The following is a 12,586-nucleotide window of genomic DNA, read 5'->3' on the forward strand; positions in this document are numbered from 1 at the left end:
TGGCAGAGTTGGCCCTCCTCCCTCACAGGTGGCATGGGTGGGAGTTGGGGTGGGTGCCGAATCAGAGTATATGGCTCCTTGTGTCCAGCTTCCTCTTCCTGGCTGGCCCAAGGCTTGGGAACAGTGGCTGCCTTTCTGGGGCAGCTGGGGCACCTGGCCAGAGTATGCTCTGTCGGGCACTGTCAGCTCTTCAGCAAGCCCCAGTCCTCCTCTTAACCTAGAGAAGGCCCCGGGTTATTGGTGTTGTTCTTGGCGGACCACTGGGCCCCTCAGCAAACAGGGAGGCGAGTGTGCACCCGGCCTGGGCCTGTTTGTGTTGGCCTCGCCAGGCGGGGGATTAGCTCAGCTGGGCTGCTAATTGCCTCCGAAGTGCCGGCCGGGATGCTGACAAGGGCTGGGCCTCCAGGCCCCTCCTCCCCAGCAGGCATGATGCCAGGCCTGGGGGCCTGGCCCAGAAGGGCCCCCTTCTCTCCCCTGTCAGCGCCTGCTTGGCCTGGACCCTTGAGAGGCGGGCAGAGGGTCAGCAGGGCTGGCGGCTCAGGAAGGGCTGGGGGAGATGCCTATGAAGTCATTGCCTGGGCCAGGCCAGGCCCCCGGGGGCGGGGGGGGGGGGCGCACGGGGAGCGTCTTGGGGCTGGCGCCTTCTGCTGAAGGTCAGCATTTTCTTCTCTTAGGAAGCTGCTGGAATCCTCTGCCCATGCCTTCTGGTCCCTCAGTGCCTTCCTGTCTCCCGGTGTCTTCTGTTTCCGTGTCTGCCCTCCCGCCCGCTGCCTTTTCCTCACTCAGCCTTCCTCAGCTCCTCTCAGTTGCTCAGAACTGTACCCTTCCTTCTTCTCTTCATTCTCCTGTGTTCTCTGCCTCTTTCTTGACCCACAATCCACTTTAAACCCTGCCTCTGGTCTCCCCAAGACTTCTTTGGGCCACTGGCTGTCGAGAAAGAGCTGAGAAGGAAGTCTGCGCAAGCTTTCCAGACACTTCAGGCCTGAGTCTGAGGATGTCGTCAAGGATGGATCTGGACATGGCCTCTCTGTGAGCTGACCAGGCCTAGGAGTCCTGGAAACCTTCCATCCTCAGAGGCTGAGCTGCTGGGCCCCACTGCCTAAGCTTCCTGCGGGTCCGACATGCCCCCCTCCACTCGTGACCGCCCTCCTTCACCCTCCTCCCTGTTCTAGTCCCGCTTCTCACCCTTGTTGGGACCTCAAGTTAGCCTCTCCTCCTGGGGCCCAGGGGCAGCTTTACCACTGCTTGACTGCTCCAGGCTGTCTCGATCCCACTTTCCTGCCTGGGGATCTCTGCCCTGAGCCGGCCGCCGGCTTCTGAGCTCTGAGGGGCAGGGCCAAAGCAGGACCAGGACCCTGGGACACCTGCCTTCAGCGCCTGGCCTAATCCACAGTCTGCTCTCCTCTTCTCATCTCATCCTCTGTCTGACCCTGTCAATCTTAGAGCTGTTCCTGAAAAGGGAATAATAGTTATAGTAGTCACTGCCGTTTGTTGAACTTTACATGGTTTATTTGACATCCCCAGTAAGTAGATTTTATCATTATTTCGTCCTATATGATGAATGAAGTTGGGGCAGGGGGAACAGCCCCATATCACAAACGAAGAAAATGAGTTCCAGAGAGGGGCAGTGCGTTGCTCAAGGCTCCATGTAGTGAAAAAGTGGCAGTGCTGGGATTCCAGCCCAGGTCACTTGGATGGCAAAGCCTGGGTCCTTTTCCTGCTTCTGGAGAGTGGTCGGGCAGGGACATCTCCACCGCTTTGCTCCACCATCTTGGACCCTCTGTATCACCAAGGATTTCACCCTGATTTGAGGATGTGTCCTGTTCTGGACCCAGTCCCTTCCCCCAGTCCTTCACCAATTTGTGTGTAGCCCTGCTATCCTGAAAGCACTTTGCTTCTGCCCTTTTATACCCCACTAAATGTTTGGAAAGCCAAGCACATAGCAGCCTCACTGTTTTCCAGGCTGGTGTGGATTTGCTGCACAAATCCAGGGTGGGGGTGGGGGTGGAGGACCATGGTCCCCTTGGTAAGGATGAAGACTTCATCCACTGGACTTGGGTTCCTAAGAGGCCACCTTGGGCCTTGCCCATAGCTGTGACAGAGTTCTGTGGAGTTTTCCATCCAGACTCCTCATCCTGACTGGGCTCCAATCTTGGAATTTACTTTTAGCCACAGGTCTTGAATACTTGTGTCCTTAGGCAGGAACTAACTTTTTTTCCATTTGTCCCCCACCTCCTCAGTCCCCACCACTTCACCAAACCCTCCTTTGACCTTCGTAACTGTCCCTCCTTTTTACATCAATGCCTAAGAAGGGTTCTGATACCTTGGATCAGGCCAAGGTTTGAACAGTTGATCATGGCCCAGTGAAATGCAGATACAGCCTCTGGGTGTTAAAGGTGAATTCCAGACAGCAGGCAGGTAGGTCCTTAGAGCCATCCAACCACTTACCCAGGAGAGGGAGCAAAGAGGGTCCCCATATCTAGAACTGGCTACTGTGTATCTGCTTTTCCCATGTCCTTCCCCAAATCTCTCTGCTCCCTCTTCTACAAAAAAAAAAAAAAAAGTCACTGCCACAATTGCAAGATAAAGAAATAATCATTTTATCGTGCACCAGACTATTTCATGAGGATGTCACAAAGGCAGGAGCCTAGTATAAAAGTAAGGGCATGGGGTGGGGGCAGCAGGGGGTAGCAGCATCCAGAGCTGGGACTAGTCCAGCCCGAGGCCTCAGAGGACATCTTGCTTTGTGATCAGACTAGTGGGGAGGGTTTCGGGCAGGGCTTGGGCCCTCTGGCCAGCCTCCAGAGTGGGTGACTGCGTCAGTCATTTTCCTGCAGCCGTGGAGCCCTTTGGGGTGCTGGTGGCACCCCAGCAGTGGTAGGGCTGGGCAGAAGTTGCTAGAATCGAGTCTGCTTCACTGAGGCTACATGCTTCCAGAGCCACAGGAGGGTCAGCTTTGAGGAGTCCCCTGGTAGGTGGAAAGATGAAGCCTGTGAACAAGCACAGGCCCTCTGACTTCTCCCTGGGGCAGTGCCCATCATACCAGCATCCAGCCGGAATCTACTGTTCCCCTGGGGGAGGGGTCTCCACCGCTTCCTTTGTGTGGGTCTGGCCCATGCCAGTGAGGGATAGTGTTTTTCCCTGGCGCTGAGCAGACAGCTGAACAGAGCCCGCCAGAGGAGCAGTGAGCCCAGCTGGGCAGCTAACCGTGGGGACACTCAATCGGCTCAGCTTTCATCCACATCAGAGCCTGCCTGCCCCAAGATTATCCCTACGTTTGAATGTGGGTCCAGCATCTCACTTGGTTTTGGCCTTCTTCTCGGATGGACACTGAGCAGAGAGCTTGGCTAGGGGCCAAGGGTGTTGACCCTGTCTTCATGAGGGAGCCAACACCAGGAGGTACAAACCTCAAGGCCCGGAGAAGCGAGTCTAACAGGCCAGAGCCTGTATTGTGGATCTGGGGCTTTGAATTCAGATACTGAATCTTGGAGGCAACAACCGGGAGTCTTGAGAACCTGCAAGGGGGGATCCTGAACCTCAAGACCTCAAACCAGGAGCAGAAAGCCTCAAAGTTGGGGCAGCTTGGAGAGTGGGCTCGGAGTGAGGTCCCTGGGGGGTCAGGAGCCCACCTGAGAAGCAGCTGGGTCAGGCCAGGGCTTGCTGTGTACAGGTCCTACCCACAGAAGTCTGGGCTGGGCTCCTGATGGTCTGAAGGGTGCACAGGGCCAGGCCTAGGCTGTGGGGCTGGCTCTGGGGGCGCTGCTTCAGGCCCCACGGTACCTGGGGGCAGGGGTGCCTCCGTGCTGAGAACTCGCTTTGTCAGCCTGGCTGCTGGCCCCCACTTCGCTCCGAGCCGGCTCTGCCCTCCTTGGGGAACCACATGGGCTCCAGCTCTGCCTGTGGTCTGCGGCTCCCGCTGCTGGAGTCCCGTCCCTGAGGCTCCGACCCAAGGGGGGCCCTACAGTCTCTGGGACTTTGGGAACAGGCTCCCAGGAGGAGGCTTGGCTGGAGAGCTCTTCCGGCTCCGTGTCGGCATCTATGGGTCCTGGACCCAGCCGAGCTTTGCCCTTTGTCCTGTGCAACGAGCACAAGTGTGCGTCCCTGTCTGGTTGGCCTCCCAGGACTGCCGCAGTCATCCAGTGAGACGGCCCAGGACAGGGCCTAGAACAGTGTTTGCTCAACAGATTTGGTTAAGAGTGAAATGAAAGTCAGGTGAGGGCTTTTGCACATGGCCCTTTCCTGCGTATGATATTAACGTTCTTAGTTTCATGGACGAGCAGCCCTGTGAAGAGTCACCGTGAAGGCTGAGCTGGGGTCTTTGATCCAGGCTGCAGCCGCATTCCTGCCTGGGCGGGACCGGGAACTGGGGGGAAGGGGCGCGTCTCCCTCTCTGAGGGTCGGGGTGCTGCAGCCTGCACTGGTCCTGGCCTCATCTGCTGCTCTTGCCTAGAGGGTCCTGCAGAGATTGAACCGCTGGCTGCCCATGGAGACCTGGTGTGTCTACCCACTCCTTTTCCAGGGGGCTTGAGAGGTGATGAGGCCGAAGCTGCCAGGGGCCCCCGCGTAAGTATGGGGGTGAGGCTGCCATCAAGACCGCACTGTTCCCCAGCCACCCCTCTCCCTGAACGGCAGGGTCAGTCGGCATGGGTGGCTGGGACACTCTCTGTTACCCACCTGAAGTCCGCAAGTAGAAAAACGGGTACAGACAACAAGTGAGTGGTCAGCAGCAGCCACATGTGGACAGCCAGAGGCGCGAGCAAAGTCCCTTTGGTCAGTGGCAGCCACAAAGGCCCTGGCTTCAGGGCGGCCCGAGTCAGTGCCCTTGAGACCGCCCGCCCGGTTCGGGCAATAAATAACACAAGGGACCCAAAAACCAAACCAAAACAAAAAATAACAACCAGTATCTTTTGGGGCGGTGGTGGCTGGCTGGGGGGACTGTTTAAATTATCGGCCTTCCCCGGGGCCATGAGGCGGTCGCTGGGCGCCGGGCGCCGGGCCGGGCGGCGGTCACCGGCACGTGTGCAGCTCCACCAGCCGCTGGCACTGCCGGCATTTGACGAAGCAGCACCAGTGAAACTTGCAGCTGCAGCGCTCGGCCAGCTCCACCTGGGCCGTGTGGAAGCCGCGGCCGCAGCACAGCAGCTCGCAGCCGTCGATGGCCTTGGACGTCTTGTTGCACGTGCGGCCCCGCGTGCCCAGCACGCCGCTGCGCACGTCCTGCTCGCAGAAGTCCGGGCTGGGTTCCAGGTACACCAGGTCCTCATCCGTGTGCGGCTTGAACTGCGCGTTGCGCGGCACCAGGGCCCTGGAGGAGCCCACGCGGCGGGGCTCCACCTCCGTGGCGCCGTCGAACTTCTCCTTCAGGGCGTGGCCCACCTGGCGGAAGGGCGGCACGGCTCGCCAGCACGTCTTTACCTCGCAGGAGCCCGACACCCCGTGGCACTTGCACTCCACCCGCATGTGTGTCAGGATAGCCTGCGGGGGAGGGGGAGGTGAGAGGGCCGTCAGGAGCTGTTGGGGGGTGGGGGCGGGGCTGGGGAGGGGCCGCAGGGGTGGGGGGTGGACCGCGGAAGGGGGCGGGAGAGGTTGGGATGCCGCAGGATGGGAGAAAGGGTGGCGCTTCCTCTGTCTTAAGCCCCTTCTGTATCCCACAGGAGCTGTTCAGCTATGTGGGGAACAGTCCAAGATACTGTCCTTGGTGTCGGGGCTGCTCAGGGTTGATGGAGGAGGGACCCTTCAGAGGGCAGTGTCGTTGGAACCAGTGACAGCTGAAGTGAGGGGAAGGACAGGGCTGCATTGCCCCTGCCACTCAAGGACCCTCGAGGAGTGGGTATTGAGATGGCAGACGGTGTCACAGTCAAGGCCACGGTCCTGGCAGGGACGCAGAGCAAGGGGTGGGTGGTGTGTGTGTGGCGGAGGGGTGGAGACACACAGCTGTGTGCACACGCGCAGGTGGATGGCCGTTCACACTCCGCGAGGCCTGCTCATCGCCGCACACCCCACCCCACAGGAGGGGCCTGGCAGGGAGTGTTTGGGGCCCTTGCTGAGCCTGCCCTTTCCCGCTGGGGCGGGGGGCCCACGCTACCTTCCTGCCGGCCTCGTTGTTGTGGAGGTTCATGAGGGCCCGGCTGGACGAGGCCCCCTTGCTCCTCTCGCGGACATCCACGAATGACTGGGAGAAGGCCACCCCATAGGCGATGTTATCCGAGCATCCTGACCACTGGAAGCCTGGGTGGGTGGCAGGGTGAGGGACACCCAAGACCACGGGTGAGTGAGGGCCTGGCCCAGGCGCCCCATCCACGCACCCCTGGCCACCCACTCACGCCCTCCCCAGCGCCCCCACTCACCCTGTGGGCTGACCCCATGCACAGTCCGGTCACAGCCGCACTTCTCCAGCTCCCCGCTGCTGCACGCCCGCGTCACCGCAAAGGCCACACCTGCCGAAGAGATGGCGTACACGAAGGCCGCCTCCCGAGTCCCTGTGGGAGGCAGAGGGGGGCAGGGCTGGGTCCCAGCGCTTCTCCCCCCTGGCACCCTCTTTTATACAGGGGGTGGGTAGATGGGACCCTCCTGGATGATGGCGGCCAGGGAGAGAGACAGCGAGGCAGCGACTCTGTGGAGCCACGGGTCATGCTGAGCTGACACTCTCAGCACACCAACGGACACAGCGACACAGACCAGGCACTGCCCCGTGGTCTTCACACGTGCCGGGCATTTGTCCGCCCCACACCCGTCAGTAAGTACAACTGTCATCCCCATTTTCAGAGAGATGAGCCAACTCGTCCCAGGCCACGCGGCTCGTGGTTGAGTGGTGCCGGTCCAGCTTCAGGGCTGAGCTACCCCCAGATCCTGCTCTCATGGCCTCTCTGGGAGATGAGTGATGCTAGCGTCCTTTTGTGAGCGACAAGGCAGGCAGGGAGAGGTGCATTAACGTGCCGAGACTGCAGGAGTCCCGGGCCGGGCCTGTCCGCCTGGCTCTTCTTGCCTTTTCTGAAGTCTCCGAGGGGGTCCCCTGCCCTGTCAAGCTGCCCTAGCCCCTCCCTGCTGAGGCTGGGCCCATTTCTGAGACCACCTTGGTTCCTTAGACCTTTCAGGGTAAATGGCAGTAGCAATGGCCCCACCACTTACCAGGCAGGGCCACTGCCAGTGAGGGGGTGCCCTCTACTTCCGGAGAGTTGACCATTTCACAGGCGGCCCGGTGTGGGTCTGGGGAGGGGAAGTGGGTCCCAGTCGCCCGTCAGGAAGTGACAGACCAGGACCCGAGCTCCGGTCAGTCCGCCTCTGCTCCCTGTCTCTTCCCTTCCGCCCCCTGACTTCTTGGTGGTTCTATTTTGGTGTCTGCCCGGTCTCTTGCCTGAATGGGTGTTTTTATCCTCCTAGGAACTGTGCCTTGGGGGGTGTAGCTGCTGTGCAGGCTCTTTCTGGGGGTGTGGGTGGTGGGAGGGGGGATATTTGTGTGTGTGTGTGTGTCTGTGTGTGTGTAGCGCGTGTGTGCACGGCTGGCTGGGTGTGTGACTGGACGGGCCCTGCACCTCTCCTGGGCCCTGTGAGGGCCTCTGTGTGCCCGTGACTGTCCCTCTGTCTCTTGCTGGAGTGTCCGTGTCCGCAGGAGCGGAGGGGGCAGGCTTTGGCCTCGCGGTTGGCAATTACCTCTGCGACACCCAGGCCTGTGCTCCCGGCTGCCCTGGGGAGCAGTCGCCGTGGTCAGGCGGAAACAATCACCTCCTGTGTGCCCGCGTCTGTGGGCAGGGGTGGGGGGCAGCCCTGGCCCCCGTGGCTCAAGACGCCCTGTTCTCTGTCCAGCCCTCGAGCGAGGGATCCTGCCCGCCACCCACTCCCCGCAGCCTGCCCTCTACCGTGGCCTGGCCACTCTGGGCCGGCGTGAGGGGCTTGGCCAGAGCCGCGGGGGCTGTGACAGCCTGAGGCGGAATCCTCTCCAAGTTAATCGAGGTTAATAGCAGGATCATGTTGGTTGGTTTTGTGCTGTGGCCGCCCAAAGAGAGACGACTTTAGTTTCTGGTATTCCTGGTATTTCCAGGCCTGAACCAGCACAAATCTTTGCCCCAAAGACCAAGGGGGAAGGGATGGCAGGAGATAGGGTGGAAGGGACCGGCAGGGTGGCCCTAGCTCCTGGCCGGGCGCGGTCCTGGCTCCTCTGCTTCTCTGGGCCCTCAGGCAGCCCCCAGCCTGCCCCAAGCTCTGGGCCTACCTCCTCCCCTGTGTGCTGGTCGCCTTGGGTGCAGGGCGCCCCGTGAGGTGCTCAGGGAGACCTCTGCCTCATCCCCAACCAACACCCATCTGCCAGAACTTCAAGCCCCCCTGTTCTGGCCTTGGGAGCAAGGGCACTATGGTTCTCTCTGCTTGGGTGGAACGGAAAAGGTTCTGGAATGAAGATAATAGCATGAGCTGAAGCTTAGAGCTCACTCTGTGTCGCGCAGTGTCTGAACACAACATCCCTGTGAAGCAGAGACTTTTACTCCCCATTTTACAGATGAGGAAACTGAGGCACCGAAGGGTGAAGCGACTGGCCCAAGGACATCCAGCCAGGAAGCGGGGGAGGCAGAATTCAGACTCGGTCAGCCTGGCTCCAACGTTTCAACCTTGACACAGTCCTGCCCCCTGGAGCCCAGAGTCCCCACGAATAAACAGCCCATCTCTTCTCACCTCTGTGTACGAAGCCCTGAACTGTGGGACCTGTCCAGTTCCTTTTATGTGTTCTTTCTGGGGGGATGGTGAGCAGTGCTCAGCACAGGAGCACCCCCCGCCCCCACTACCCCCGCCCCCAGGCCTGGAGAATGTGACCAAGCCCCTGTGTGCTGAGAGCTGATGGCAGCGGCTGCGGCCTTTTCTGAGCAGCCCTGAGTCCCCGTCCCTTGACTCCAGCACTGTGGCTCCTCCCAGCTTCTCCCCTGTGTCCCAGCTGGAGGCTTCTCACCAGTGGGACACCGGGCAGAGACTGCTGAGACCCAGAAAAAGGACTGCGGTGCAGCGGTGAGGGCCGCGGAGGGGAGTTCCCCAGCTGCCTGGTAGATAACTGCTCCCTGGTCTGAGTCCTGGCTTTGTCCTCCTGGGACGGCAGAACCAGTGAGGGGAAGGCAGAGCACTCGAGAGTGCTAGCAGCTGCTCACAGCTCCTGCCGTTTCCATAAAGCCGTTTGCTCCATTCCACATTCAGCCCCTTTCTTCCTGCTCTTTCCTGTACCTCCTTCCCTGGCTCCAAGGGTCTAAATCCTGAGCGTCCTCTGGGTCCCACCTCACTGTCCTCTTTTCCAAGGTGCGAAGGCTGCCTGCAGCTGGGAAATTCAGAGTTGTCCTCGGGATCCAGGGATAACTACCCTTTCTGAGGGCCTCCCACATGCCAGGGCCTGTCCACGTGCTCATGATGACCTGAGCCACCCAGCTCTCTCCAGCTCTGCTCCTGGAGGGAAAATGAGGCTGGTGGCTCGCCTAGGGTCCCTCAGTCAGCCAGTGGACGAGCAGGAACCGGGGCCTATGCTGTCCCGAGCATATCACAAGCACTGTCTCCCCAGATGTTGGAAGGAAGGGCGTTTGAGCAGGAGGGAGTGTTTGGAAGAAAGGCTGAGTTGGGCTGGAAAGGAAACCACGGGCACGGGGATGCCCTGGGGCACCAGGCAGGTGTCCTGGTGGCACTGGCATTCCGAGCATAGCTCACGTTTCCAAAGCAGGCCCAGCGGGAGTCCTAGAAGGAGGGGCGGCACAGGCTGGCCTCTGAGAGAGTACTGACCTTGGTTCTCCCCATCCCTGCCCCTCACTTGACTGTCCAATTTCCTTTGCTATCTTGTCGGCAAAAACTGTTTGTTTGTTTTTCTTGAAACCTCCTCCAGGAAGCCTCTTTGGATTTACAACCCAACGTAGGACAGGGGAAAGAGTAAAGGCGCTGGAGCTGGACAAAGCCGTGTTGTGCCCTTTTCCAGTTCTAACATGGGGAAGATAACGCTGCCCCGGGAGGCCAGGCCCTGACACTTCCTCCCACCCTCCATCACGGATTCCCAGGACCCCAGGTGCCCTCCCTGGCTGCTGTCCACTCTGACTGTTTCGTCTTCTAAGTGTCTTGTGTGGCCTGTCTGCAGCCAGACGGGAAGCTCCAGGGGCCACGCTATCCCTCACCTCCTCCCAGTACAGAGCTGGCAGTGACAGGCCTTTCCCAGCTCCCTGGAAATGGAAAGGGTTATCGGGAGGAGCGTGGATGCTCAGCCAGGCAGGCCTGAAGTCTGGTCCCGGCTTGGTCACTTCCTAGATGTGAGATTTCGGTTTCTGTGTCCAAAGAATGGGGCTGACATCGTCCTGACCTCTTCAGGTGGGTCTGGAAATCTACTGACGTCAAACACAGGAAATGCTTAGTCACTGGCCCAGAGTAGGAGCTTGAGACAATAGCTACTGTGAATGTTACTGTTGGGTGAAATTAATGCCATTTTATTCATTCCCTAACAAATATTGGTAGGGCAGTTACACCCTGAAGGCTGCTTGTCCACATATTGGCCATTGGGCTGAAAGCTTCCTTAGGGTGGAGACACCTCCTCCTTCACCAGAGGGTTACCTGCTGTGAGCCAGGCCCTGTGCTAGCACCAGGGAGGCCCAGAGGAACCTGTCCTCAAGGAACCCCTAGTGTGGAGTATCTCCGGGGTACCCCCTCCCTAGGCCTCCTGTGACTTATCTGATGGCACCAAAGGCTGGCTCGAGAGGTCCCCTTCTCTGGTCCAATATGATGTCAACATCGAGGACAAAGGTGAGAGCACAGGTGTCAGGGAGTTGCAGCCCAGAGAAGCATCTTCTCCCCACCTCCAGCCTGATGCTGCCACCAGGAAGAGGCACCGGGACTTCCCTGGTGGTCCAGTGGCTAAGACTCTGAGCTCCCAATTCAGGGAGCGTGGGTTTGACCCCTGGTCAGGGAACTAGATCCCACGTGATCCAGCTAAGACCTAGCACAACCGAAAAAAAAAAAGATGCCCTGATTTTCGAAGTTGGGGACTAGAAAGACAGCCTGGGCTGAATCTTCACTTGGCTGTGACTCATCACCTGTCCTGTCCAGTGGCAGCCAGGGCCTGACGGGGCCTCAGAGCTCAGGGAGTCCACTTTCTCGGGACAGGGGTGCGGTGGGGCTCACAGAACGGGGTGTGAAGAGGCAGGAGGGCCCCAGCATCCTCCACAGAGGGAAGGAGCGGGGAGCCGAGGGGTTGGTGTCTTCCCCACCTTTCCGCATCCTGCTCGGGCTAGCCCTGCTCAGAGACCCCCGCCCATCCTGTTCACGGGGACCCTGAACTTTCACCGGACCGCACGACCTCTCCCTCCCTCATTCGTCATTCCTTCCACAAATGTTTATCAGTTATGAGCGCAGATGCTGCCCCAGGCGCGGGGATCTGGCAGTGACCAGACTGCACAGAGGCCATCCCACATCTGGCCCTGAGTGCCTGCCCCACCAAGAACCTCTGCCTGCCCCATTCCTGCTGCCCCCCACCCCCTGCCAACTTCACCAAACTTCTGGCATAGTCTCAGCCCAGAGCACATGCCTTGGCCCAGACTTACACACTGTCTTCATGGGTCAACGTCTGTAGGCCAGGAGCAGAGGGGGTCCACTGCCCGGGGGGTGGAGGGGGTGCAGGGTTAGAGCCGTGCTGCCTCGGGCAGCAATGGCGGTAAGAGAGCCGTCCCCACCCCTGGGAGTCATTCAGGCATTTGGAGACATCATCTCTGAATCCTGACGGGGGGCAAGGATTGCCCCCTAGCCGCCTTTCCAAGGGATATGCCGCTGAAGCTTGGACAGGGGATGGACTTTGCCCGGGTCTCTGCCTGGATCAGGTCTGGATCTGGGTGGGTTACACCCTCTGCCTGCTGCACCACTTTTCTCAGCTGTAACGTGGGAATAATACTACATACTTGGAGTTGTCGTGAGGGTGGTTGGACGCGAGGCAGTGCCCTCCACAAATGGGGCTACTTTTCTCCTCCAAGAATGGCCTGGCTCCTGGAGGGATCTGTGACCTATTACCTTTCCAGGTCTGAGGTCATGACCCCAGCCAGGCAGCTCATGAATCTGGGAACCGGCCAAGCCCCCTGACCCCAAAACCTGGGAGCTGCGAGAGAGGCCTGCCCAGGCCAGTTGCTGCCCCAAATCACAGCATCTGGTGACGACGCTACGAGTGAGCGCAGGGGAGGGTCCCACTGGCAGGTGAGGACACCGAGGTTTGGAGGGTGGTCCCTCCCCCAAGGCCACGCTGCCCACGCTCTTTCCCCAGTGTCTCAGCCACCCTGGGAGGGACGAGTCCCTCTTGTTCAGTGGGGATAGAGTAAGGCTTTCCCAGGAGGCATTTTACTAGGGAAGAAAACGGAAAATGCAACAGTGAGGAGATGGACGGGTGGGAAGAGCTCAGACTCCTCCAGAACATGACGGCCCTGGCCTGGTGTGGCCGCCTGGTGTGATGGCCCGGTGTGATGGCCCGGTGTGGCCGCCTGGTGTGACGGCCTGGTGTGGCCGCCTGGTGTGATGGCCTGGTGTGGCCGCCTGGTGTGATGGCCTGGTGTGATGGCCCGGTGTGGCCGCCTGGTGTGATGGCCCGGTGTGGCCGCCTGGT

At 59.9% G+C, this 12,586-nt stretch overlaps 1 protein-coding gene across 1 annotated transcript in view; it reads right to left on the bottom strand.

Moving 5' to 3' along the window:
- Positions 1-2,576: 2,576 nt before the first annotated feature.
- Positions 2,577-12,586, bottom strand: part of WNT4 (Wnt family member 4) — a 13,705-nt gene continuing 3,695 nt past the window's right edge. Inside the window, exons 3-5 of the mRNA XM_040228542.1 lie at positions 6,348-6,479; positions 6,086-6,228; positions 2,577-5,475 (exon numbers count right to left, since the gene is read on the bottom strand). Of these exons, the coding sequence (XP_040084476.1) occupies positions 5,008-5,475; positions 6,086-6,228; positions 6,348-6,479 (743 nt within the window). The 3' untranslated portion in view covers positions 2,577-5,007. The remainder of the gene's footprint in view (positions 5,476-6,085; positions 6,229-6,347; positions 6,480-12,586) is intronic.

This window comes from Oryx dammah, unplaced genomic scaffold (assembly GCF_014754425.2).
Source record: "Oryx dammah isolate SB20612 unplaced genomic scaffold, SCBI_Odam_1.1 HiC_scaffold_27, whole genome shotgun sequence".
In the NCBI taxonomy this organism is placed as follows: Eukaryota; Metazoa; Chordata; class Mammalia; order Artiodactyla; family Bovidae; genus Oryx; species Oryx dammah.